The 22,063-nt window shown below is 46.3% G+C and overlaps 6 protein-coding genes across 13 annotated transcripts; 4 read left to right on the top strand and 2 right to left on the bottom strand.

Annotated features, from left to right (window-relative positions):
* The first annotated feature begins 5 nt into the window (after positions 1 to 5).
* On the top strand, positions 6 to 2,287 carry LOC129597534 (uncharacterized). Its single transcript, XM_055495132.1, has 2 exons — positions 6 to 1,004; positions 1,229 to 2,287. Exons 1-2 carry the CDS (start codon positions 456 to 458, stop codon positions 1,583 to 1,585), a joined length of 906 nt encoding a protein of 301 aa, XP_055351107.1. The 5' UTR covers positions 6 to 455; the 3' UTR covers positions 1,586 to 2,287.
* A 221-nt stretch (positions 2,288 to 2,508) lies between these two features.
* LOC129597515 (dynein axonemal assembly factor 5-like) lies at positions 2,509 to 12,699 on the top strand. 4 transcript variants are annotated; one of them, XM_055495093.1, is made up of 6 exons: positions 2,509 to 3,394; positions 5,321 to 5,392; positions 9,572 to 10,005; positions 10,229 to 11,385; positions 11,575 to 12,187; positions 12,245 to 12,699. In XM_055495093.1, the coding sequence occupies exons 3-6, from the start codon at positions 9,603 to 9,605 to the stop codon at positions 12,553 to 12,555; spliced, it is 2,484 nt and encodes an 827-aa protein (XP_055351068.1). In that variant the 5' UTR covers positions 2,509 to 3,394; positions 5,321 to 5,392; positions 9,572 to 9,602; the 3' UTR covers positions 12,556 to 12,699. The 4 variants fall into 4 exon arrangements, with proteins under 4 accessions (XP_055351068.1, XP_055351069.1, XP_055351067.1 ...); XM_055495094.1 differs by lacking the exon at positions 5,321 to 5,392; XM_055495092.1 differs by lacking the exons at positions 2,509 to 3,394; positions 5,321 to 5,392 and having other exon boundaries at positions 9,314 to 10,005.
* On the bottom strand, positions 5,505 to 7,646 carry LOC129597518 (uncharacterized). Its single transcript, XM_055495098.1, has 4 exons — positions 7,605 to 7,646; positions 7,233 to 7,316; positions 6,086 to 7,143; positions 5,505 to 5,961 (listed from the first exon to the last, which is right to left on the bottom strand). Exons 2-4 carry the CDS (start codon positions 7,234 to 7,236, stop codon positions 5,779 to 5,781), a joined length of 1,245 nt encoding a protein of 414 aa, XP_055351073.1. The 5' UTR covers positions 7,237 to 7,316; positions 7,605 to 7,646; the 3' UTR covers positions 5,505 to 5,778.
* Positions 12,700 to 12,702: 3 nt separating the features above from the next.
* LOC129597517 (pyruvate kinase-like) lies at positions 12,703 to 15,854 on the top strand. Of its 2 annotated transcripts, none has more exons than XM_055495096.1 (10): positions 12,703 to 12,956; positions 13,031 to 13,122; positions 13,368 to 13,671; positions 13,891 to 14,033; positions 14,113 to 14,240; positions 14,294 to 14,444; positions 14,559 to 14,711; positions 14,772 to 14,938; positions 14,992 to 15,110; positions 15,470 to 15,854. In XM_055495096.1, the coding sequence occupies exons 1-10, from the start codon at positions 12,845 to 12,847 to the stop codon at positions 15,661 to 15,663; spliced, it is 1,563 nt and encodes a 520-aa protein (XP_055351071.1). In that variant the 5' UTR covers positions 12,703 to 12,844; the 3' UTR covers positions 15,664 to 15,854. The 2 variants fall into 2 exon arrangements, with proteins under 2 accessions (XP_055351071.1, XP_055351072.1); XM_055495097.1 differs by having other exon boundaries at positions 12,914 to 12,956; positions 13,031 to 13,129.
* On the bottom strand, positions 15,746 to 18,082 carry LOC129597519 (protein Daple-like). 2 transcript variants are annotated; one of them, XM_055495100.1, is made up of 8 exons: positions 17,762 to 18,082; positions 17,564 to 17,692; positions 17,279 to 17,405; positions 17,107 to 17,223; positions 16,917 to 17,045; positions 16,678 to 16,803; positions 16,311 to 16,583; positions 15,746 to 16,141 (listed from the first exon to the last, which is right to left on the bottom strand). In XM_055495100.1, the coding sequence occupies exons 1-8, from the start codon at positions 17,878 to 17,880 to the stop codon at positions 15,944 to 15,946; spliced, it is 1,218 nt and encodes a 405-aa protein (XP_055351075.1). In that variant the 5' UTR covers positions 17,881 to 18,082; the 3' UTR covers positions 15,746 to 15,943. The 2 variants fall into 2 exon arrangements, with proteins under 2 accessions (XP_055351075.1, XP_055351076.1); XM_055495101.1 differs by having other exon boundaries at positions 15,747 to 16,141; positions 16,311 to 16,568.
* Positions 18,083 to 18,227: 145 nt separating this feature from the next.
* LOC129597521 (mucin-2-like) lies at positions 18,228 to 21,899 on the top strand. Of its 3 annotated transcripts, XM_055495106.1 has the most exons (5): positions 18,228 to 19,724; positions 19,916 to 20,181; positions 20,618 to 20,897; positions 21,099 to 21,402; positions 21,760 to 21,899. In XM_055495106.1, the coding sequence occupies exons 1-4, from the start codon at positions 18,710 to 18,712 to the stop codon at positions 21,398 to 21,400; spliced, it is 1,863 nt and encodes a 620-aa protein (XP_055351081.1). In that variant the 5' UTR covers positions 18,228 to 18,709; the 3' UTR covers positions 21,401 to 21,402; positions 21,760 to 21,899. The 3 variants fall into 3 exon arrangements, with proteins under 3 accessions (XP_055351081.1, XP_055351083.1, XP_055351082.1); XM_055495108.1 differs by lacking the exon at positions 21,760 to 21,899 and having other exon boundaries at positions 20,618 to 20,835; positions 21,099 to 21,324; XM_055495107.1 differs by lacking the exon at positions 21,760 to 21,899 and having other exon boundaries at positions 20,618 to 20,893; positions 21,099 to 21,259.
* The last annotated feature ends 164 nt before the right edge of the window (positions 21,900 to 22,063 follow it).

The following is a 22,063-nucleotide window of genomic DNA, read 5'->3' as shown; positions in this document are numbered from 1 at the left end:
TAAAATCCAGTGTAAATCAGCCTGACATTGTAAATCACTGGAAATAACATGGCTTGTGTGCTAGCTACTAGCTGTCATGCGAGGGTGGTTTCTTGCCTCGATATCGTGTTGGTGCTTCTAATTTCTTAGCTGTACTGTATCTTTGATTCTCTTACAAGTAGTTTTTTCAGATGTTCTTGGATGTTTTAGAATAATTAGAAAGTTTTTAAAAATCTGTTGATGGTGTTGATTTACGCAGTTCGTGCGGACCGCCTAGGTTTCTTAAATGAGTCGCTATCGCACGGAGTGCGTTGACGTGTTGGGCGAGGACGGACTGTTCCACATTGGCCGTGTGGTAGACGTGGCTGACTCTGGGCTCTTTATTGGCTTCTGGGCTCTTTATTGGCTTCTTTTGCCGAGACCGACATCGTATACTCATCCCGTTCCAGCGCGTTTTCCTAATCACCCAAGTTGTGATGACCAACTCCGACCTCATCGAGGCGCACGCTTACGCCAAGCCTCACAGGAACATCCCCGTGGACGCTAGGATGCGCGAGGCATCTGGCGGTGCGTGGACGTGGTTCCCCGCGGAAATTGTCAATATAACGCGGGGCATACCCATGACGCCGTGCAAAGCGACCTGGTTGGCCGTTATACGGTGGGGGAGTGATCTACAGTATACGGAGCTCGTTTCCCTCGCACAACTGCGTTGGAGAGTGGTCCGTGAGTGGTGGACAAGTACTGGATTGCAACCTCCCGCCCAGTCCCCATCGGACGCCTGGTATGACCAGAGCTCTTCGCTTACAGACCCGAACGCCTATCCTGAGGCTGTTGAATCTGGAACCTTCCAGAAGCACAGTCTGCCGATCCCTGAGGACTGTCGTCATGTGGACGTCGACAAACTGCTGCAGCGCTTGAATACCTTTGATTTACAACCCGATGAGTTCATTTACGGCCTGGTTTGGTTTGCTGGCGTAATGGACGCACGTGTGTGGTATATTTTGAGGAATAATAAGTTCTCTCAGGTATGCGTGAAAACCTTACCGTGAATTGGCGATACCTCATTCAGATTTTAGTTAACAACCCATTTTGTGCTACGTATCTAATATTGTATCGGTTGTTGCTGTTGTTGTATAAATATACAGCGCAGTCCTTACAAGGGCCATCAGTATATCTATTACTGAGCTGCTCACTATTGCCGCTAACACTCACTGCTAGTTAGCAGCATGTTATGGTGCTTTGTCGACAGGAAATCGAGGAAAGGCATCGCATCATAACCCGGTGGATTCAAATCCGAACATGGATGCTGACCGAAGAAATTACGACGTCGCCAGCCGGGCGCGAAGAAATCGGGGATGCCGATGCGCATGTGCTATCGTCTGCCGTGTGGTTGGAAGTGTTTTCCCAGCTGAACACTGTGATGCAGACCAGATTACGCAACGTTTGCTATACGTGGAACTGCCTTGTGGATTTGCCGGTTTTGACGGCCGGCATCGTTCTTATATACCCTTCCAATGGCTACTACGCGAATCATATAATGCAACTTGTCACGTCTTGGCACAGATGTTTATTGTGCCACTCTGGCCGGATAGATACTGAATCATGAAATACTCGTAGTACCACATAAAATGCGTCCTCTACAGGTCAACACAGCCATGCGGGTTGCTACGCGCTAATATGGCGCGTAGCCACTACACTACACCTTCACCCTTAAAATGAAGTGAAAAAGCAGAACATTATGGCAAAATGTCGAAATAGTCTTCTTCGACATTGTAGACGGTATCGACCTTTTCCTTCTTCTTGTTGTCCTTCTGCTGGCATGCCCTCTCTATGTGGCCTTTCATGCCGCAAGCATTGCACCTGGTGTTTTTATACCAGCATTCCTCGGGCGTATGCCGCCAGGATCCGCATCTTTTACACTTCCGCCGGGACGGCATCTCTTCGTCACTTCCACTTTCTTCTTCATTCTCTTCTTGTCTCTTCTCTCTCCTGCTCTTATCCTCTTTCTTCACTCTTGTTTCTCGCTTCTTAATACTGTTCACCACATTCTCTTCCACGTTAGTTTTTCTCGCCTCTTTCACGCTTGTTTCATATTTGATAGCAATTTGGAGGGCGGCGTCGAACGTCTTCAGCTCTTGCAGCATTAGGTAGCGTCTTGTTGCGTCGCTTTTGACGCCTGCCACGAGCACAGCACTTAAATTCTTCTCCAGCACTGTTGCCGGAAAGTCGCATAGGATCGTTTTGTCACGTAAACGCGTCGCGAAGTCCACCAGGCTTTCTTTTTCGTCCTGCCGAAGACTGAAGAACAGCGCCCACTCGGTTATTTGGTTCGTGTACGGGGCGTAGGCCGTTTCAGCTTCGTGACCAGTTCACCCAGTGTGAAGTCGGACGGCATCTTTGGCTTGCACATGGAAACTAGGAGCTGCAGGGCCTTCGTATCCAGACTGTTTATTAGCAAGGCACGGTGCTTGTCCGTATGAAGGTCGGTCAGCACAGTATAATTATCATACAAAAACTTCCACGCCTTCCAGTCCATGGTTTCCGGATTGAATTTAGTCAATTGATCGGTTGTGGTCGTCATTTTCGCTCTCTTATTATATAGCGCTCGCTTTCCTCTTCTCCTTTCCCGCTTCAGAGTTCAGAGAATACTACACTTCACGCCAATTGTCACGTCTTGGCACAGATGTTTATTGTGCCACTCTGGCCGGATAGATACTGAATCATGAAATACTCGTAGTACCACATAAAATGCGTCCTCTACAGGTCAACACAGCCATGCGGGTTGCTACGCGCTAATATGGCGCGTAGCCACTACACTACACAACTGCATTACTTTCTCATGGCTTCTGTATTCAAATGCTTCCGAAAATCCACCCAGCACATCGTCATGGATGGTCACCGAAGTCGTACGAACACCGAGAATTTTATTACGATGACGCACGTGTTACACTTTATGGGACAGAAACTATCCAGTCGATTGCGAAGGATCTATTTAGTGGGAGCCCGCGTGGAACTGGAAATCGGCAACACTCTGGATTCTACCGATTATCAGTATGATAAATGTCAAATGCATCGCAACATCGCTAAGCAGACCTGTGATCGGTTCTCGTCATCCTGTTATCGTCTGGTTGAGTTCATTGCAGCATGTGATGGTCTACCGTGCGATGCCGTGCATCTGGTGGATTGTCATATGGATTTGAAATACGCTCGACTGAACCGTTGCACGGAGATCAAACTGTCGGTTGGCCTGTCGATGTGTTTGTCCTTGACGGATGATTTCGGCAGCGCGGTCTGGGCATCACTGGAAGCAGCCGTGCCGATCCCGAGCGAACACAAGCTAGCCAGATTGTCAGGGTGGTTGGCGTCCATCTCGGCTGACCAGGTCCGGCGCGCTGAACATGGGCTAGCCTGCAGGGTAAGTTGTTATTCAAGCGGATGAATGTTGTCTAAGCGGTTCACCATGTGTGACTACCTGTTCTGACAATCTTGCCATGAGTGTAGCATGACTGGACGCATTATCGGGAGCCCATTCTATTTCTAAACCTGATGTTGGTTTTGTTCCTTCTTCCGTTCGTATGGGACGTCGTTCTAATAAACTAGAAAAATGCGCGTGGGTGTGCATTGGCAGACCGGCGTTGCTAACGCTTGATTTGCGTTATTACGAGTACTGTATTAGTTGTTACTTTCGTAACAAACTTCCGTAACGGACACAGATACTGTAGAGTAACCCTGCACTTGACAGCTTTTTCGTACGATATGAGCTGTACGGCACTGTAGTACTGGCAAACGTTCAGCTGGCCCAGAGCCGACTTAGCTGCACTCACATGTGCTGCCTGCCTAGTCACAGGCAGCATGTGTGAATGGTGAATGTGCTCGTATGTAACCGTCCAAAACGTCCGGACGTCTGAGACGCCCGGCGGACCTTTTGGCGCCTAAACCGTCCAAAGCGTCCGGGGGCCGCCAAAACGTCCGCCGTAAATTTTGCCCGTCTCATTTTTTTTGTTTTTTCGTAGGTTTATAGCCGGACGTTTTGGCCTGACCGGTAATTCGTAGCCGGACGTTTCAGCCTGTCAACGGTCAGACAGAAACGTCCGGCTACAGTCGGCAAAACGTCGGCTAAACTCGAAAAACAAAAAAAACAAATTGCGAACGGCCCCCGACTTTGCAAACAAAACGTCGGGACTACCCTTAAACAATCTCTTTGAGCAAAAAAAAAGCTGTCAAGTGCAGGGTTACTCTACAGTACATTTTTGCATTGTTTGCTGAGTTAAGAGTAGGGTTGCTAACGGTGGAATTTTTTACCGGTGCACCGGTGAAATTTCGAAAAATCGCGGTGAATTTTTGGCAAAATATTCATGACGGCGGTGAAAATTTTGAAGAAAAGTTACACCGCATTAAGTCGGTGCGGCAAAAAATGTACACGGTTCCGCACCGGTGAAATTGCCGATTCACCGGTGGTATCGTAACTGGGTCCAAAAGAGAAAAGAAAACGAATGCGCAAGTTTTAAATGAATGCGATTACGATGTAATATTAACTCTCTGTATTTCTCATACATGTCCGATGCAGTTAGCTGTTAGACTTCTGCATGTAACAAGGATCAAGGATGCGATTTTACTGTAGCCTCTTCTCCTACATGTATGTTGCTGTTATGTTGTTTACAATAAGCACTGTCACTAACGTTAGTTGTACTAAGTTAACAAGTAAAGCGTGTGGCTAGCGAAAAGTAATAAAAGTGGTTCTATAATTACAAACTTTTCCGGTGCACACCGAATTGGTTGTGAACGGTGCACACCGGTGCCGTGCGATGCGGTGCGGTGAAATGCACCGCGGTGAAATTTTCATGTCCGCACCGCACCGACGGTGAAAATTTTGTAGATACACCGTTGTCGGTGGTGCGGTTATACTTAAAAATTGCACCGTGACTTCACTGCACCGCACCAAATCGCACCATTAACAACCCTAGTTAAGAGTACCTTCGCCACGCTCTGGTCGATTATACCTGCGATCTGACCGCAGAGTGAACTGGTGTTTCTCTCGCTCCTGATAATCGTAATCATAGCTGATTCGTGACCATGCATCCTTTTCCAACCTGTACAAGCTTGTCCGGTAATTTCTGCCGGTTCAAAAAACGCTGTAAATCTACCTGCTGCTTTGCCGGAATCGGCATCGGTGGCACGGGCAAAATTAATTTTTTAAAAAATAAAATGCCATGTGACACAGTTTCCGAACATGCTGAATCTAATGGCGTTTACACTTTTTTCATTATGCTATGGTTTTTCTGATTTCGACGTCTCAGATATTTTTGTAGTTATAATCATTATAGATCTTGTTACTTAATAGGACTGGTTGCATCGGGATCATCCCTAAACAACAAAAACGCCAGAAACTGAACATCCCACATCCTGACTCGATGTAAGACTTTGAGTTGCAGACGTTATAAGCAATTCTGTAACTACACATTCGTTACTGGCTAAACGTTAGCTTAAAAATTAATTTTCACGGCACGCAGAAATTTGAGTAGTAAGCATAGTTTTACTATAGAAATTGCAGCGAGTGAGCGCTGCTTTGGTTTAACCAACTGACAAATTCAAAAAGCTATGCACATGTTGCGTCCACAAAAACATCATATCAAAACCGTGATACATCGCTTGCCAAGTCCTTTAGAAGCGCCTAATAGAAACTGTTAAACATTTCAGCCGGAAAAGACATTACCTTCCAAAAACCATCATTAATAAACATTTTTCATTCTTTGTTTGTAATTAACTCCCGTTGAAAGTCCGCCTAAAGAGAAGACGCTACTAAGCGGGCCCGGTCACTTCATGGCTGAGCGGCATGCCGATTATCGCGCAGTACATCTGATACTGCACCATTCGTGTCAACTTGTCCACATCGATGGAGTTCAGTGGACTGGGACCAAACTCAGGCGCTTCGCCGAAGGTGCGACACTTGCGAGGATCCCCGAGCTGCCGGTAGCGCCAAATCTGCAATAGATCGATAAATAAACCCATTGACGCGGTTATTGTTAAGTGCTAGAACAAAACGGCAGCTGGCGGAGGCGCATCGGTAGGTTTCACTACAAACATGTGATTGTTTTTGCGTATTTACCACATAAAGTCCACGGGAAAGTTCAAAACTCCGGTCAGTCTTCTTGAGCGTAGTGGACACCAGATCCCTCTGGAGGTCGTCCAGCAGCGGACAGCCCTGTTCAATCATGTCCCACCAGTCGGCGACAGTCAGACGGCGGTCGTGGCTAATCCTTGCGAAGGTGATGCGGACTGTGAGCGGCTGAAACCCATCCGGCATTGAAGTCCCCACTCTGCACGTGAAGTTCGTCACAGTCATTGTACGACACATTGCCGCCAGCGAGTCAAAACTGCGGTGAAGACGGGCAATGTAATCCTCATCGTCGTTGTTAGGAGTTCCACATATGGCATCCTTTAATACAAGATTTTCCCATAACTTCTTCTCGGCTCCTCCATGCATGGGCTCGCGTGGAAGGATTTGTGTCAGTTCATCACACAACGGCAGATAATAATTCCGGTCTTCTGCATCGTCAGGGACTGGGAAGCCAACAATGGCCACAAGGCAAGTACGCCTACAGCGAGCTGCACAGGCGGCAGCAATAAAAACTTTGCCCTCGGAAGACGAGCGTCGACGAAGTAGGAACGAGCGGGAAGGATCGAGTGGGAACTGGATGTGCAGCAAGCGCTTATTCGGTTTGGCGGCAGAAGCAAGGATGCGGTTCCAACCGGGGCACACTTCCCGCATCCGCCACTGATCAACGGTGTTAAGGTGCAGGAAGGTCTCCCTCAGGATTTCCACGGGCAGGAAGCGGACTACGTCATCATCGTTCTGCGCCCGCGTCATGTGCTCCAGCACCTCGTTCTTCTCGGTTATCGTCTTGTTGTGCTCAGTGGGCAGCGCCTCCATCTTCACACCCCTCGCTTCCAGCAGCTGATCTCGGTCCAGCAGTCGCTTCTCCAGGTTTGCCACCGTCTTCCGGTAGTGGCACACATCCAGACTCTTCTGTGTCAACCGGGAACGTCGTCTGTCTGGGGATCTTCTGGAGCGGATTGTGTCGAGTTCTGTCGTCTGCGGCATGGAGTACACGCGTTGCGTTTTGACAAGGGACGGTGATGAGGAACCCAGAAGCTCCGGTTGGGCTGCAAAGTACATTAAGTTTGTATTGCCGAGAATTTTTAAAGAAAAAATATCTGATTAACCACCATTCAGAAACACGGCTAATTATTACCCATCAATAATGGAGACCAATGGAGAAAAATCAGTATTTTTAGGAGTATTAGCCAAAATCAATAATCACGAAAATCCAGTCACACTTCACGATTCAGCATCGTAAAATCGAAATAATAATCAGCGCAGCAGACATCTATCTAAGGGTGGGTCTCACATTCAAAGCGAATCTCGTTATGGTACGGTTGCTCAACCGCACGAGGTGGTTGTTTGCAGTGGCCACGCCTACAGATACGGTACGCGAAGCCACCTCGCGAGGTGGAGTTGCTGTATCGCAACTAGATTCGCTTTGAATGTGAGACCCACCCTAAGTAAAATGGAATCAAAAAAATAACGTCTAATTAATGAAACAAGCTCTAGAATAAAGACGAACGAGCAAATGGGGTGATATTAAAACATCTTATTAAGATGAAAACTACGAAACTGCTTTCAAAGGAAAAGAGATTAAGATTAATTTATGGCTAAGGCTGTTTTGCCTTCCTTCCTCACCCCCTTATCAATTTTTTTTTGACAGGGGGCAACCGGTTTTGAAAAAATAGGGGGAGGCAAACTGCCAAAATTGACACCCCCTCCCCCCTATGACGCCCCTGGCACAAAGTGTGACTGCTAGCAGTCATCTAAGCCGGATGATAGCTACGCCCATCACGGTCTGTCTTGTCGCTTTTCCGCTGGCAGGCATCCGCGGCATGGTGGGCTTAACAGCATCGTATGCCGCGCTCTAGTCTCAGCCGGCATCCCTGCAAAACTTGAGCCTCGTGGCACATCCCACACAAACAGAGGGGGATGTGCTTAGCTTGGGATGTCACATGCGATGACACCCTCGCTGCTTCCCATATCAAATCCACTTTGGCGAACGCGGGATCGGCTGTCATTCAGGCAGAAGGAAAGAAGACCAGGTTATACTTCTGTAGTTCTACCTGAACGGACGTCACATTTTCGCACCCATTGCCTTCGAGACTATGGGTCCGTGGGGACCGTCGGCCATAGCCATCATTAAAAAACTTGGAAAGCGCCTGCGGGCCCATTCAGGAGAAGCCCGCTCACACGAATTTCTTCGGCAGCGTTTGTCTCTAGAGATACAGCGGGGTGACGCCGCTTCTGTTTTGGGTACCGTTGTGAGTGCGGAAATGTTTATTGAGCTCTTGTTTCTTTAACTGCTCTTAAAACGTGTAAAGTGAAGTTTGAATAAAAGATGCGCCAATGGTGCGGGTTTTCACAGATAGTAGACAAGGCAACACAACTTATTCCCCCAGGTTTGTTTTGGCAGGGGCACACCATGCGTTGTGCCGTATGATAACTGTAATAAACAAGAAAATAAAATAAGCAATAGAGTTTTGCCATAACATTATTATAGTAGCGAAAATAGCACTTAACATAAAATAAAATTAACAGGTTACCCAAATACACTGTACAAGGAAGTCAGACTAAATACTTTCGGTTGCATTGGCATGTAAGTTAAGACGGAGGTAACAGTAACATTTCACCGCTAAATATTTTGCGGCCATCTTTCAAAATTTGGTTTAAAAGTCGCTCAAGCAAAACAACAACGCTTTCTCGTTCTCATTTGGTGTATCTTTGCTTTGTAACACCCTCTCGATTGTTTCAAGTAGCCCGCCGTCAGGTATCGTGAGGCCCAAGGCAGTTAGACGTTCCTTCAATTTCTCTCGGTGCAGGAAGCATGCCGGGTAATCGTTCAAAGCATGCTGCTCGTCTTCCCGACCTTGCAGAATGTACATAATCGCTCCTCTCGTGGCAATCGTTCCATCGTCCTGTTCCCACAGCAAAGTAGTAGTTAGAGGTCAGTTTTTTTTGCTGGTGTGTTTCTCCATCTACCAGATCTTCAATAAGGTAGATTGCTTCCGTTGCTGTAAAGGTGTGCAGTGCGCTGGTGCTGGGTTTTCATTTCTCTTCGCAGAGGGGTGAGCTAGCCGCTCACCCCTGTTTCGATTTACTTACGTAATTTAAATTTTCCATTTCGCGGATTTTTCGGATAATTACTATGGCAACCTGGCTGACTTAAAACACATAAAAACACAGTTTACTGATATTCTAATTTTCGTTGTATGTATGTATATTGTACACATAGTATTATAGTACTGTGCTACATAGTATTGTACTTGAGGAAACCGTTAAAATTATGAGTCTTATTCCTCGTAAACGAGCAAAAGAAGGTGGTAAATATTTTTAAATATGAATAAAGTCACAATGGCCAAGCTTGTACAGCAATCCACATTTTTTAACTGGTTACAAATTCCTAAAAAGAAGAATTTTCCGTGCCAAAAAGTGCTTATTCCTAATTTTGTTAAACAATGACCATTTACTAGTACGTTATGTGACTAGGGGTGCATCGATCTAGAAAACCTGATTCAGAATGGAGTTGTCATCATTGGCCAGTTTGGAGAGCGCGTTATCTTCTGCTACACGGCAGACAAGAATGAACACCTTACAAACTATCCGCGCCCACATACAGTCTGGGACGCCAGGTTTAGCCGGAGATAATCCGCAGCTGCAGCAGCGAATCGCCGCGCTCATCGGTGATCCCTCCGAGATGGTGTGCCAGCTGGCACTCGAGACCTACAGTGACCTCCTTCATGGAAACTGGGAAATCGATCAGTCGGTCCCTGTTCTGCTAAACATGCTACAGATCCAGTTAGGCATCGAAGGATCAGTGAGTTCGTCGGATAACAGTGCAGCTCAGTGTGAATCGCGGCAGGAATCGGAAGAAATTCGTCTGCTGGAAGTGAAGCTGTTACACTCTCTTATACAGCAGAAAGGTGAGCAATCAGCGTGGAATTCAAAGTCCGCTTGACGCTCATTCCAAAGTGGCAATGCGTTTCAAGTCAATTCAAAACATAAAGACAGCGGAATGCAGCGACGTTGTGACGGTGATTTAAAAGGTCTTCCAACGCCGACATACATTTAATTTTCCATGTTTAATGAGCTTGTAATTTTGCTGAAATTTTTAAAATTGCTAAACGTGTGCGTGGTGTTTTGCAGATGGTTTAATGAAGCTCTACGTGGATGTTATCGTGAAAATACTCGCAAAAACTCTTCATGATGCTTTCGCGGAAATCCGCATCGAATCCTGTCGCTGCATCAAGACCCTCGCCGTGACCTTTAGCAAGGATTTCCTCTCCCAGTCCGATCCCATCATCGACGCCCTTCTAGCAACGTTCACCCACAACCAAGCCCGAGTGCGAGCTGCCCACACCGAAGCCATGGGCTACGCGCTGCAGTACGGCAATTACCGGCGCATCACCGACGTCTGGCGGTCCGTGGCCCAGCGCGTCATCGACGCCCACCACACGGTGCGCCGTGCTGCGTTCAATACGCTGCATTTGTGGATGACGCAGTTCCCGGATCGCTACTCGCACTGGAACCGTTTTATCCCGCTGTTTATCTGCGGACTGTTTGATGTGATCGCGGAAGTTCGCGCGGAGTGTGACGTGCTGTGGCGGGATATCGGGCAGCAGTACGAAGCGGAGAACCATGATGAGGTTCAGCAAGCGGCCGAATTAGATTTCGACCGAAGCGCAGAAACTGGCGGAAACTTCCCGAGCAATTTTACAGAAAATTCGTCGGCTGAGCGGCCGCTGTTGGGTTGCCGGTTGCTGGTGCAGCGCGTGCTCTTCAACGTTATCCAATCCAATTTAAACGACCTGAAGGATTGGCAGGAGAGTGTGCGATTACAAGCCATTAAACTCCTTCAGCAGCTGTTACGCCATGCAGAAGTATCCAGCGTGGTTGTCATCGATAAGGTCCTAGCGGCGCTGCCGACAGCAGCCCGCGATGAAAACCGAGATGTGGTGCTAGAGACTAAGCAATGTGCGATCCTGATTGGGAGGTTCATTGAGCCGAAGGTGTTCTGCAAGCTACTGTTGCCCAGCCTGGATAGTGCCAGTCATTTGGTGGTGCTTAGCGGAATATTGGCCGGTGCGGGTGCTGACCTTTTAAAGGATTATCTTATGGGGACCTTGAGCGCACTGAAGGCGCTAACGCTAACTACGTCAGAAGCGCAGCATTTTTACATTTTGGAATGCATCGAGCGGTTAATGCAGAAGATGCCGGTCCAGTTGATCGAGTACACAAATCTTGCTTACAGCTTGCTAATGCACATTAACGCTTTAACTGAAAGCAAAGAAATGAAAGCCAAGGTAAGATTTTGCTATGAAGTCAAATATTCCAAAACTTCCGGTTTATTTATTGATATTTGGAAGCGTTAACTGTTCAGTAGCTACTTTCCTCTGGAAATGTTTAGTCAACGCTATATTGCGAGTTTTCTTTTAAATTTTTCAAAAAAACAGGTACCGTTTTTGTAATAGATATTATTTTGACGGTTTTAGATTGCAGAAATGGTGGAACAACTGAAGAAACATCAGTATACTGATTCCAACGCCGATTTCTGCTCGAAGCTTTGTCGGTCATTCCACACCGAACTTCTGAGTTGTCCAGCTTTAGCCGGAGACTGGAGTTTCTGCTCCATGGAATTCCGCATCCTGCAGAATTACCTGGAAGAGCACGGCATTACCGTGCTGCACCAGAACAGTGACCTTTTATTCCCGGCCTTCATTGCCAACACAGCTCCGTCAAAGAGCGTGCGCGTCCGTTTCGGGATTTTCCAACTACTGCTGAACATTATACAGGATACTCGAAACCAGCCCCCCGCCGACGGCGACTGGAATAGCCAGCACTCGGAGTCGATGGTCCGGGAACTTTTTGCTCCGAATATGACATGGAAACCTGGCAGAGCCGAATCGGTTCTGCGTGCCGCGTGCTGCTCGTGTTTGGTTGTCTGCGTCGAACAGGGACTGCTCTCGATTGCGCTGCTAAATGATCTACGAAGCGAAGTGCTCCCGAAGCTGGAGTCGTTGGTACGGGACGAGCATTCTTTGACGCAACAAGCAGCGTTACGATTGTACCGAATCTACTGTAAATCGGGCGCTGGATTCAACGAATGTAAGCAGCGAAACCACTGCTGTGTTACTGATCATTTTTTAAGCGGATTATTTTTAGACGAGACGAAACAGGTTTTCGGGGCCTTTTTGAAAGGACTGGACGGGCAGCGCGACGTCCGACTGGAAGCACTGCGGGGTCTCCATGACCTTTTCAGTACCATGCCCTTGGAACTCGGTGATTGTGATACGTCCGCCGCCGAGGAAGCCTGCCGAGTCCTCTTGATACACTTGGATGATCCCGACGCGGAGATTGCCAAGAAGACGTTGGCGTGTTTACGGCGCGCTCAGTGCTATGAGATTTTAAATCAGTTTATCAAAGCGCAGAAGAAATCCGTTGGTTCCAAGTATTCAGAGTTGGTGGCTGTTTAAATTTGCGTGTGTTATTACATATTACTGGTAACTGTTATTTATGTTTTGCTGTGCCTGTGCTGCTTGATGTGGTGGTTGTTTGCTTGAGCGTGATAAATCTCCTTGGAAACTAGAGCATTTCTAATAAAGAACTAGGGTAACTGCCATACCAAAGATTTGCGTATGTGTGGACGTCAGCTTCAACGACGTTGTCACGTTTTTACCACTACTTAACATTGTCGCTGTAATACTCGTCCATAAATTCTCTCTTCCATTTATTCTGGAATTTGTAATACCTCATCTGTAAAAAATGCCAACAAACTCGAGAAATTCTTTCGTAACGCAGCTGGAATATCTCTGCAACCTCGATGTGGACAAAGCTTCACATCCTATAAAGAAAACGGGAATAATCTGTACAATAGGTGCGTTAATATTGTGTATAATGTTCATGTCGATATGTACATCATAGCAGAACTGTTTTTCTCGGATTGGTAAGGACCTGCTTCAAAGAAACCAGAAGTGCTGAGCCAAATGATCAAAGCCGGAATGACCATTGCGCGGCTGAATTTTTCCCATGGAACGCACGAAGTAACTGGTCTGTTAGGCAATTATATCTGTGAAAAAGTTTGGTTTCTAAAAAAAGTTCTGCGTGACCTTTAAAAAAATTTCTAAAAAGCGTTGAGACCTGCGGAATTCTCATTTAGTATACTGCTTTTTCCCTAAAAATTTCTTTAATTTTTATTGGTTTTGTGATTATCAGTTCATTTTCTTATTAATTTATGAGGGGGAAACGTTAGTCTGATTGTTTTAAAAATGCTCACCACATTTTACAGTACCACGCAGAAAATGTCCGTATGATTCGCGAAGTGTTGACGGGATTCCCGGGACTGCATTTGCCTATCGCGCTCGACACCAAAGGCCCCGAAGTGCGCACGGGCACCGTAGATGGCGACGAAACGAAAGAGATTCCGCTAAAAACCGGCGCTATCATTACGGTGACTACGAATGATGAATTCCGCGATAAGTGTTCCCCGGAAATGATCTACCTGGACTACAAAAACATCAGCAAAGTAGCCCAACCCGGACAGAGAATTTTTGTTGATGACGGGCTTCTGAATTTTGTTGTAAAGGAAATCGGTACGAAAAGACATATTTATTAGTCATTTATTTGGGTTTAATTTTTTTCGCAAATTTATAAGACAGTTTATGTGGAAATATTCAAAAGCAATTACGTACCTGTATTTAACAAATTGCATGAATTTATAAAAAATTTGAAAACAATAAAATATCGATATAAAAATTTTGAATCACTTTTTTAATGTAAAGTTTTCTTAACAAATAATCTAATTTGCGCAGATGGCGAAAATCTGAAATGCGAAGTGGTGTGCGGTGGAAGCCTTCCCGGGAAAAAAGGCGTTAATTTAGCCGGTATCGATATTGACCTCCCACCGGTCTCTGAGAAGGACCGGGCGGACCTCCATTTTGCCGTTCAACACGGGGTAAATCCTGTGACCTTTTCAGTTTTCTTCCAACCGCCGCCCGTTTACGCTCCTGCTTACATTAGGTGCTGATTTTCAGCTGGACATGATCTTCGCGTCCTTCGTCCGCAACGCCCAAAATGTCCAGGCCATTCGCGAAGCTCTCGGCGAAGACGGCAAACACATCCTCATCGTCTCCAAAATCGAGAACCACCAGGGTTTACGCAAGTAGGCGACGGGGCTATGTTTGTGTAGAAGCTAGATTAAAGAGGTTCTTGTAGTATAGATGAGATTATTGAAGCGTCCGACGGGATTATGGTAGCGCGCGGCGACCTCGGTGTGCAGATTCCCCAGGAGAAGCTGATTGTGGCGCAGAAGATGATGATCGCCAAGTGTAGCCGGGTTGGGAAGCCGGTGATCTGCGCCACACAGGTTCGTGGTTCGCCTTATAAAATTACCCGGGTTCGCCGATATTTAATACAAAACTTCCGGGTTCTCTGCTGTTTAATATTACTTTTCCGGGTTCGCTGAATTAACAATGTGCAGATGATGGAAAGTATGACGCAGAAGCCGCGACCCACCCGCGCGGAAATCGCCGATGTGACCAACGCGGTACTGGACGGAGCCGACTGCGTGATGCTGTCGGGCGAGAGCGCCAAGGGAGCTTATCCGATCGACACCGTGCGGACTATGGCCGAGGTTCCCCACATTTTTAATCAATGACCTGAAGAACCTTATGGTTTATGTTATGTATTGCAGATCTGTCTGGAAGCCGAAAAGATGTTCTTCCAGTGGAGGTTCTTCAACGAGTTGCGACTTCATACACCCAGCCCCACCGCGCCCACCCATTCTACCGCTATCTCGGCCGTGGAGATTTCCATACAAAGCGGAGCCACGGCCATCATTGTGCTGTCGACGACTGGGCAGTACGTGAATGAAGTATTTACTTTTAACTAGTGAAAAGTGTTTTCTCCATCAGGGCAGCGCGACTGATATCCCGTTACCGGCCGAACTGCCCCGTTATCGCGGTTATGGCGGACTATCGAATCGCCGCTGCGCTGCAGTTATACCGTGGTATTATCAGCGTCACAGTTGTCGGTTGGTGAATTATGTTTCGACATATTCCAGTGTGTTATCGCATTAGAAACGCTTTCTTTATTACATTATTTAAGCCTCATTTCACGGTGCTTTGCCCCTTGTTTACCGCACACTTATGTGCGGGAGTATAGTTCTCAACACGTACAGTTTTCGTGTGGACCAACGATGCAGTCACACTCTATCTGATGTTTCTTTTGCGAAGTAGTATTGTTAAAGCGTTTCTACGGTCAAAAGTTTCGAAGTAACATATTTTAGCAAAGCATTCCAGGCTAACGGTTATTCCACCGATATGGAGGTTTATAGACCGAGCACTGATGCTTTGTAACTTGTAAGGTTCTCGTTAAAATGTGATTCTGTAGAGGATGTCGCTGACTGGGTCGCCGATGCTGATCGCCGCGTACAAGTGGGTATCAAAACCGGCCTGCGCATGGGATTCGTGCGCACCGGCGATCCACTAATCGTCATCACCGGCTGGAAGCAGGGACAAGGCTACAGTAATACCATCCGGGTTATTGCTGCGCCACCAGAAAACGCCCTCACCGCTGCTCATTGAAATTTACACCGACCAAAAAAGGCGACGGTTTTAAACAGTTCCATAACAGCGTATTTGCTTTTGTATATGTTTTAACTTTTTTATTTTTTATTAGTGTTCAGATGGTGGCGCTATTTGTTTTCACTAGACAAATGTTTAACGTAATCAAATTTGCCTGTGTTGCTTGATAAATAAACGTCACTGTTGGGTAGCGACGGTACACTGTGGAACAGCATTACTAAAAGAAACTGTACGAGCGCATTGCGGTACGAGCCACTGAATCGGCAGCATCAGAAAAGCATCACAGAATTTTTACCCTATATTTGGAAGACGCTGCGTAATCCGCTGTTGAATGCAACATCGATCTGCTGCCGACAATCGCGGGGATTTCATACGGCTCGGGTTGCGAGGGGAGGTGCACCATGGCCGGTCGCGTCCACTGGAGTTCTTCTTCCAGTGACGGCCCGCGAGATTTCTTCGATTTCAACTGTTTTGCCATCTATTAACATGCGCAGGAAAAATTCACATATGTTGTAAAAAATTAACAAACTAGTGTAAATAAAAGTTAAAATAAATAAAAACTTTAGAAGCCGTAGTTTCGAAAAATTTAAAAATTAAAAATGTTCAATATTCAAGAAAATTTATAATATGTACGGTGTTTACAGTACCTGAATAATTTGAACCTTCCGCATGGCTTCCTTCCTCAGCTGCTGCAGCAGCTCAATATCTTTCTCAATCTGAATATACACCGCGATCGACGGGCAGCGCGCGTTGCGCCCGTTGGCCACGCTATTCCAGTCGTCCAGCTTCCGGGCCATTTCCACCGTTTCGCCCATCTCCTTCTCAATCCGTCGGAGAATCTCGGCGTTACTCTTCAGCTTCTCCTGGCCTTCTTGGATGTACCGGTTGAGATCAATCGACCGTTGCTGCGGAATCAGTATCTCCGTAAATAAACATCGAAAACGTTGTTAGAAGAAACAAAGGCTAAGTTAAAAATAAATATTGGTACAAAAGTTTGCGTAAGCTGCACTTTACCGTTAATTCCGCCAGCGCAAGCGACGTTTTATTATTCTCCTTATTGGTAGTCTGGATATCGGATTTCAGCTTGTCGGATGTTTGCACTAACAGACGATTCTCAATCTCCACTTTCATAAAATCCACCTACGAATTTGCAAAGAAATTTTTCATCAATTCAAACAATTAATGTTAACGATAATATAAGAGATTGTAAACCATCGGCGCGTCTGCAATAAAATTTGCATCCGTTAACTTGCTTGAGTGAGGTTTTCGCCGAGTTCTTCCTGTTTATGTAGCGTCGCCCGCAGCGCACGTATCTGCGCATAATTGGATTGGTTCGCTAAGTTCTCCGAACGGTACATCAATTCCAACCGCCGCGCTGTATCCTGCATAAGCATTCACTGATACGCTATATCTTCGTGACCTTTGGAAAAAGTTTGTTTGTACCTCGAGCCACTTGATAAACCGTTCCGCGCTGGCATTCTTGCTGATGATCTTATGCTCGAAATCCTTATTCTGATACTCCACGAATTCCTTGAACTGGTCGCACTCTTTCATCTTGCACTAAAGATCAACCATGTGTAATATATACGGAGAAACGCAGGGTGATGCAACGCACTTCATACTTGTCTGCTTGGCGTTTGGCCGCTTTCTCCACTTGCGACAGCTCCTGTCGACGCTCATCGGCTTCGTGCGATGCAATATCACCTTTCTGTTCCGTAGTCAACACCAGCAGCTCTTGGAGCCTGTACAGTGACAGAAGGTTGATGAAAACGTTTAATAAAACCATAAACCATAAACCATTAATAACACTTTATTAAGAAAGTAAATTCCAGTTCTAACCGTAGGAACTAAATAAAAAAAATTTATTTCAAATTAAGCACCTTTATTTTGGATTACTAACATCTCCAGTGGGTTCTCCGCCATTCCAGCATTGTCGCGTTCCTTGGTTTTAAATCCTTTCCCCTGGGTTATGCGGTCCGCATAACGACGGAATAAATCGGTTTCTTCTTTGAGAAACGCGGTTTTAATACTGCATAGAAAAACGATTAAGATTATTACGGTCTGGTGATGGTTGTTATTCGGGGAGCTGCATTGGTACCTCAGCTTGTCCAGCAGACTTCCGATATCCGTCTCGGTGTAGTACTTGATGGCTGTGGAATCGGGTAGATGCTGGTCTTTTAACGGATCGATGCGCAAGAAAGAAGGCGCGCGGTCCATGACGAGAATTCAGCAAAAACAGACCGGAAAAATTCTTCAGTCTAATCCGAGAGCATACACAACACATGAACCATTAATGTCACATAATCAGAAATCGAACATTATGCACTTCTTTAAAGAAAACAGCTGTTTGATGGATTTATCGACCAGGGCCTTTGCACTGTTACTATTCAGTTTTCCAGTGTGAACAGGAAAGTATGGAAGTTCGGCTTCGATCTGGGCTGTTACGTAAAATGTCCTCACAAGCACCAAATCGTCGCTTAGTAACAGTACACGCCGCAGAGTTTATTAAGTACTTGCCAGCTGTGGAGTAATAGATTAGACGTACTGTATTAAACTGAAGAAATTGAGGAAAGCAGTTTCAGACTCGCATCACGAAGCGGCGTCTTTTTGATACTAAAGAAGCCGTAAAGGCACCGCCCCCTCTTTCGCGCTGGAGTGACCTCGCAAACTGGTTCACAATGTCGCAACAAACATTCATTTAACCTCCGGAATCACGGGGAACCACAATAACGCACACAGTAACGCCTTATTTTGCTAGACTCGATCGGAATAATTATAATTTGTAATCACATATTGCTCGTATTTTTTTAAAATACATATTACTCGTACATATACTGGTACTTTCAGAATGATACATTATTTACTTGGGCAACCAGGAAGCAGTATGCTGATTTTCACCTTATCCGTATTTTTTATGGCGATTGGCTATCAGACACAATCGGAATGTGCTTGCAGATAATACAGCTGGGAATCTTTCAGAATACTCGTAATAACTGTATCTGTAAGACTGTAACGGTCGCAATGTAGCTTCGCATCACGCTTAAAAATGCATCTATGGGGATGTGTCATCCCTGTCATGCCAGTACTGTTCTGGCAAACGCAATGCCAAAAAGACGGTTCCCTGGATATGGGTTTATACGGTGATTATGGTGACGTTGACAGTGATGTGGTGAGAGAGCTTTCCACAATTTCGTCCACGGTGGACGACATCGTCATGTCGGGCGATATGAATACGAAAGGAGATTATGGCACGTTAAAAGATTTTGATTACGGGAGCCAGCTTCCATTCCCTTCTACAACCGACCCAAAATTAGCGAACGACGAGCCAACCACGACAACTTACGTTGAAAACTTGGACTTTGATTACGCGAGCGAGCAATCGACATCTTCCACAACAGATCCAAAATTGGCAGAGGACAAACAAACCACAAAAGCGTACGTTGAAAACGTGGACCTGGATAACGGGAGCGAACTGTTGGTTACTTCTAAAACGGACCCGAAATTGGCAGATGATAAGCAGACCACGACAGCGTATGTTGAGTCCATGGGTCTGGAATCGGGGAGCGATCCGTCGGTCCCTTCTACGGTCGACCCAAAGTCAGGAAGCACCAAGCAAACAACGACCCAGGATGTTAAATATCTGGATTTCGATTACGGGAAACCAGCGGCGGAAAGCGGTGACACCACAGCAAAGGTCACAACTCCTGGGAAAGGCGAGAAGACCACAACCCCGAAAAAGGCCAAGGCCACCACGGTGAGCAAGCCGAAAGATACAACAACCACCACGACATACGATTTCAGCAACGTCGATTTCAGCAATATGGATTACGATCAAATGGCTGCGATTTCCAACGCCTGGATCTTGAGCTTGTTTGGACCACCATCGGACAGCGCGACGTCGCCACCCACTGCCGATCCCGGAGCTGTGGAGAAAAAGGTCTTCGACGCCACGGATGGGAAGAGTGGGAGCGGCAGCGATACAGATTCCAAACCTGTCGATGATAAAATCGGGAATGGAACGGTAGACGATAAAAGCTGGAACGGTACAGACAGCCTGCAAGGTATGAGAGCTTTGAGGGTTTCCGGTTATGTGAACGAATCAACGGCAAACCTAAGTCTCGAGCCGTCTCTCTGGAACCGAACGCTTCGCATGCATAAACACAGAATCTCTTGGTTGCGTTCTAAGTAATAATCTGTGGCGAAAAGAGATCATCCAATTATTATTCCAGCTAATAAATTTGGCATTGCGTAGATGGCAATGGCACACTCGTCGACAGCAACATAACGACGACTACACCGTACCCGGGCATCGACTGTGATGACGAGAAACAGAAGCCGCTGTCCGATCTCCTGGATGAACTGCGCAGTCTGCCGAACACGTCGTCCGCGTTTGAACGCCGCTGTCAAGTGCTGATTATGTGCTTTAAGAACCCTCCACCTGATATGGACTTCGAGATAGACACTATTCCAGGAAATGAAACGGATGGGTCAAGCACAACGGTGACCTCGACCACAACGGTAATCTCTCAAAAGGATCAGATACTGTATTCACACGATATTAAGGAACAGAAAAATTCCCTGGACCACTCGCACTAGGTGTCGGCTCCAGTGATGTCAAGGAACCCACAGCTGGTGCGGGCGGTCCTGGGGATTTCTCTGTCCATTAATATCGTGTAAATACAGTAAACCAAAGCCAAGGTTTACGCGGTTGAAAACGAACATCTTATCGCTAATTTTAAAGGATTTACCTACGTAAAAACTAGCGCAGAAGCGCGTCGAATTTTTTATTGATATACCGAACATGCGAATTTAGTTTTGTATGGAATATTTCTTCCGTAAATTTCTTACCGAACGCTTTTACTTGGATCTTGCGGAAACACAGGGGTTTTAAATGTATTTCGAAAAATATTATCTTTTTTTTTACTTGCTGAATTTTGCGGGAATTATTTACCAGACGGTAACGGACAGTCTTCCGGACTCGACCACCCCGGATTACGGCGAGTTCGCTGATTTCACAATGGCAGACTGTTCGCGCGATACCGGCCCGGCCAATGCTTCGAGCGATCCCGACGTGCAGATGCGCTCGCTGTGGGCTAGTATCTTCCGCTTGAAACTGAATTTCACACGGCCGCTGGATCCTTCCCTGGGCTCCATAGCGCCGCAGTACAGCGAGTACGTGTCAGTGCTGTTCAACTATAACTTTCCCCGCACCATGCAAGAAAATTATCAAGCAAGTGAGACTAGAGTACAGTACACAAAGTAAATACTAGAGTACACAATCCCTTAAATTATCGAGCCTGTCGCTTTTTTTCATAATGGAGTTTTGCAATGCCTTTTTTAGGAATATGAAAGCACTAATTATTGTTATATACGATAGTTTAAATTGATCGTATAAGTACGTGGCAAGCCATATAACGGTAAAATTTTTCTATTAGAAACCGGCAAGCCTCTGGTGCGTTTAGCGCAACGCCGCGTCCGGGTCACCGGCCTGTCCAACGGCCGCACGGGTGATCCGGTGCTCAATGCCCCGTGCTACCGCAAATACATCCAGGATCAGACTATGAACTTTCGTCTGAAGAACTATGAGCCCAGCGACCTGGAGTATTTTGACATTTGTGTGTGCCAGAAAGTGGAGTTCAATCCCACCGCGACGTTCCTGGCGGGAGACACGCAGGCCGTCGCATCGAACGCCGTCACACAGCGGCGTGGGCAGCAAAGTGTGGGCGGCCAATGGTAACGGTAATCATAGTAGAAAGAGAAGAAGACTGACATACATAGTTTATCAAATGCAGTAATAGTTTTTCGGGCGCGCACTGCCGTGAGCTTTAGAATTGTAAATGCGTATACCTAATTTTCAATTCGTACAAGTGGAAGAAATTAATAAAAAATTTAGATAAGCAGTTTAACAATAAGTACTTATTGATAAGTAGACAAAATACATTTTAAATTGACTATTATTAAATTTTTCAAAACATTTTAAAGGGCAGTAAATAATTTTAACAAATAAAAATATATTAAAGGAAGACAGTGCTGTATTAAATGCAATTGGTTACTGCAGTAAATTTCTTTTAAAAATGACGCTCCCGTTTGAGACAGGATCACCCTGGACGTGACCCACGTAACACCCGACGTCTGCATTGACCCAAGCGGTGGCCAGGGCACAGTTACCGGCTGCTGCGATCCCGATCCGCGGGCGGTACCCCGCGACGATGTAGCCGCATACGCCCAGATAAACGGTGCATACTATTTCGATAAAGCCATGGCAGCCGAAATGACGAGCCTGTTTTTAATACCCAATACCACCGATTTCCAGCCGTGGGATGAGGTGGAGGCTTTTCGCGAGTCTGATCGGTGGCTTATGGGCGATGCGCGGGATCGGACCTTTCTACGGGAATTCCTA

The sequence above is a fragment of the Paramacrobiotus metropolitanus genome, unplaced genomic scaffold (genome assembly GCF_019649055.1).
Source record: "Paramacrobiotus metropolitanus isolate TYO unplaced genomic scaffold, Prichtersi_v1.0 Parri_scaffold0000106, whole genome shotgun sequence".
Taxonomy (NCBI): Eukaryota; Metazoa; Tardigrada; class Eutardigrada; order Parachela; family Macrobiotidae; genus Paramacrobiotus; species Paramacrobiotus metropolitanus.
Note: the sequence above shows the minus strand (reverse complement) of the source record. Positions and strands in the feature narration are given on the sequence as shown.

Excerpts from the sequence above, each read along its gene's own strand:
- LOC129597521 (XM_055495106.1), top strand. The coding sequence starts at position 18,710 with ATGCATCTATGGGGATGTGTCATCCCTGTCATGCCAGTACTGTTCTGG. Across the intron at positions 19,725-19,915 it reads CGGTACAGACAGCCTGCAAG|ATGGCAATGGCACACTCGTC; the intron begins GTATGAGAGCTT and ends GGCATTGCGTAG. Across the intron at positions 20,182-20,617 it reads CGGTGACCTCGACCACAACG|ACGGTAACGGACAGTCTTCC; the intron begins GTAATCTCTCAA and ends ATTATTTACCAG.
- LOC129597515 (XM_055495094.1), top strand. The coding sequence starts at position 9,603 with ATGGAGTTGTCATCATTGGCCAGTTTGGAGAGCGCGTTATCTTCTGCT. Across the intron at positions 10,006-10,228 it reads CTCTCTTATACAGCAGAAAG|ATGGTTTAATGAAGCTCTAC; the intron begins GTGAGCAATCAG and ends GGTGTTTTGCAG. Across the intron at positions 11,386-11,574 it reads GCAAAGAAATGAAAGCCAAG|ATTGCAGAAATGGTGGAACA; the intron begins GTAAGATTTTGC and ends TGACGGTTTTAG.
- LOC129597519 (XM_055495100.1), bottom strand. The coding sequence starts at position 17,880 with ATGGACCGCGCGCCTTCTTTCTTGCGCATCGATCCGTTAAAAGACCAG. Across the intron at positions 17,224-17,278 it reads GCCAAGCAGACAAGTATGAA|TGCAAGATGAAAGAGTGCGA; the intron begins GTGCGTTGCATC and ends GTTGATCTTTAG. Across the intron at positions 16,804-16,916 it reads TCGGCGAAAACCTCACTCAA|GTGGATTTTATGAAAGTGGA; the intron begins GCAAGTTAACGG and ends GCAAATTCGTAG.
- LOC129597518 (XM_055495098.1), bottom strand. Across the intron at positions 5,962-6,085 it reads TTTCCCGTGGACTTTATGTG|ATTTGGCGCTACCGGCAGCT; the intron begins GTAAATACGCAA and ends GATCTATTGCAG.
- LOC129597534 (XM_055495132.1), top strand. The coding sequence starts at position 456 with ATGACCAACTCCGACCTCATCGAGGCGCACGCTTACGCCAAGCCTCAC. Across the intron at positions 1,005-1,228 it reads GGAATAATAAGTTCTCTCAG|GAAATCGAGGAAAGGCATCG; the intron begins GTATGCGTGAAA and ends CTTTGTCGACAG.
- LOC129597517 (XM_055495096.1), top strand. The coding sequence starts at position 12,845 with ATGCCAACAAACTCGAGAAATTCTTTCGTAACGCAGCTGGAATATCTC. Across the intron at positions 13,672-13,890 it reads TTTTGTTGTAAAGGAAATCG|ATGGCGAAAATCTGAAATGC; the intron begins GTACGAAAAGAC and ends TAATTTGCGCAG. Across the intron at positions 14,939-14,991 it reads GTGCTGTCGACGACTGGGCA|GGCAGCGCGACTGATATCCC; the intron begins GTACGTGAATGA and ends TTTCTCCATCAG.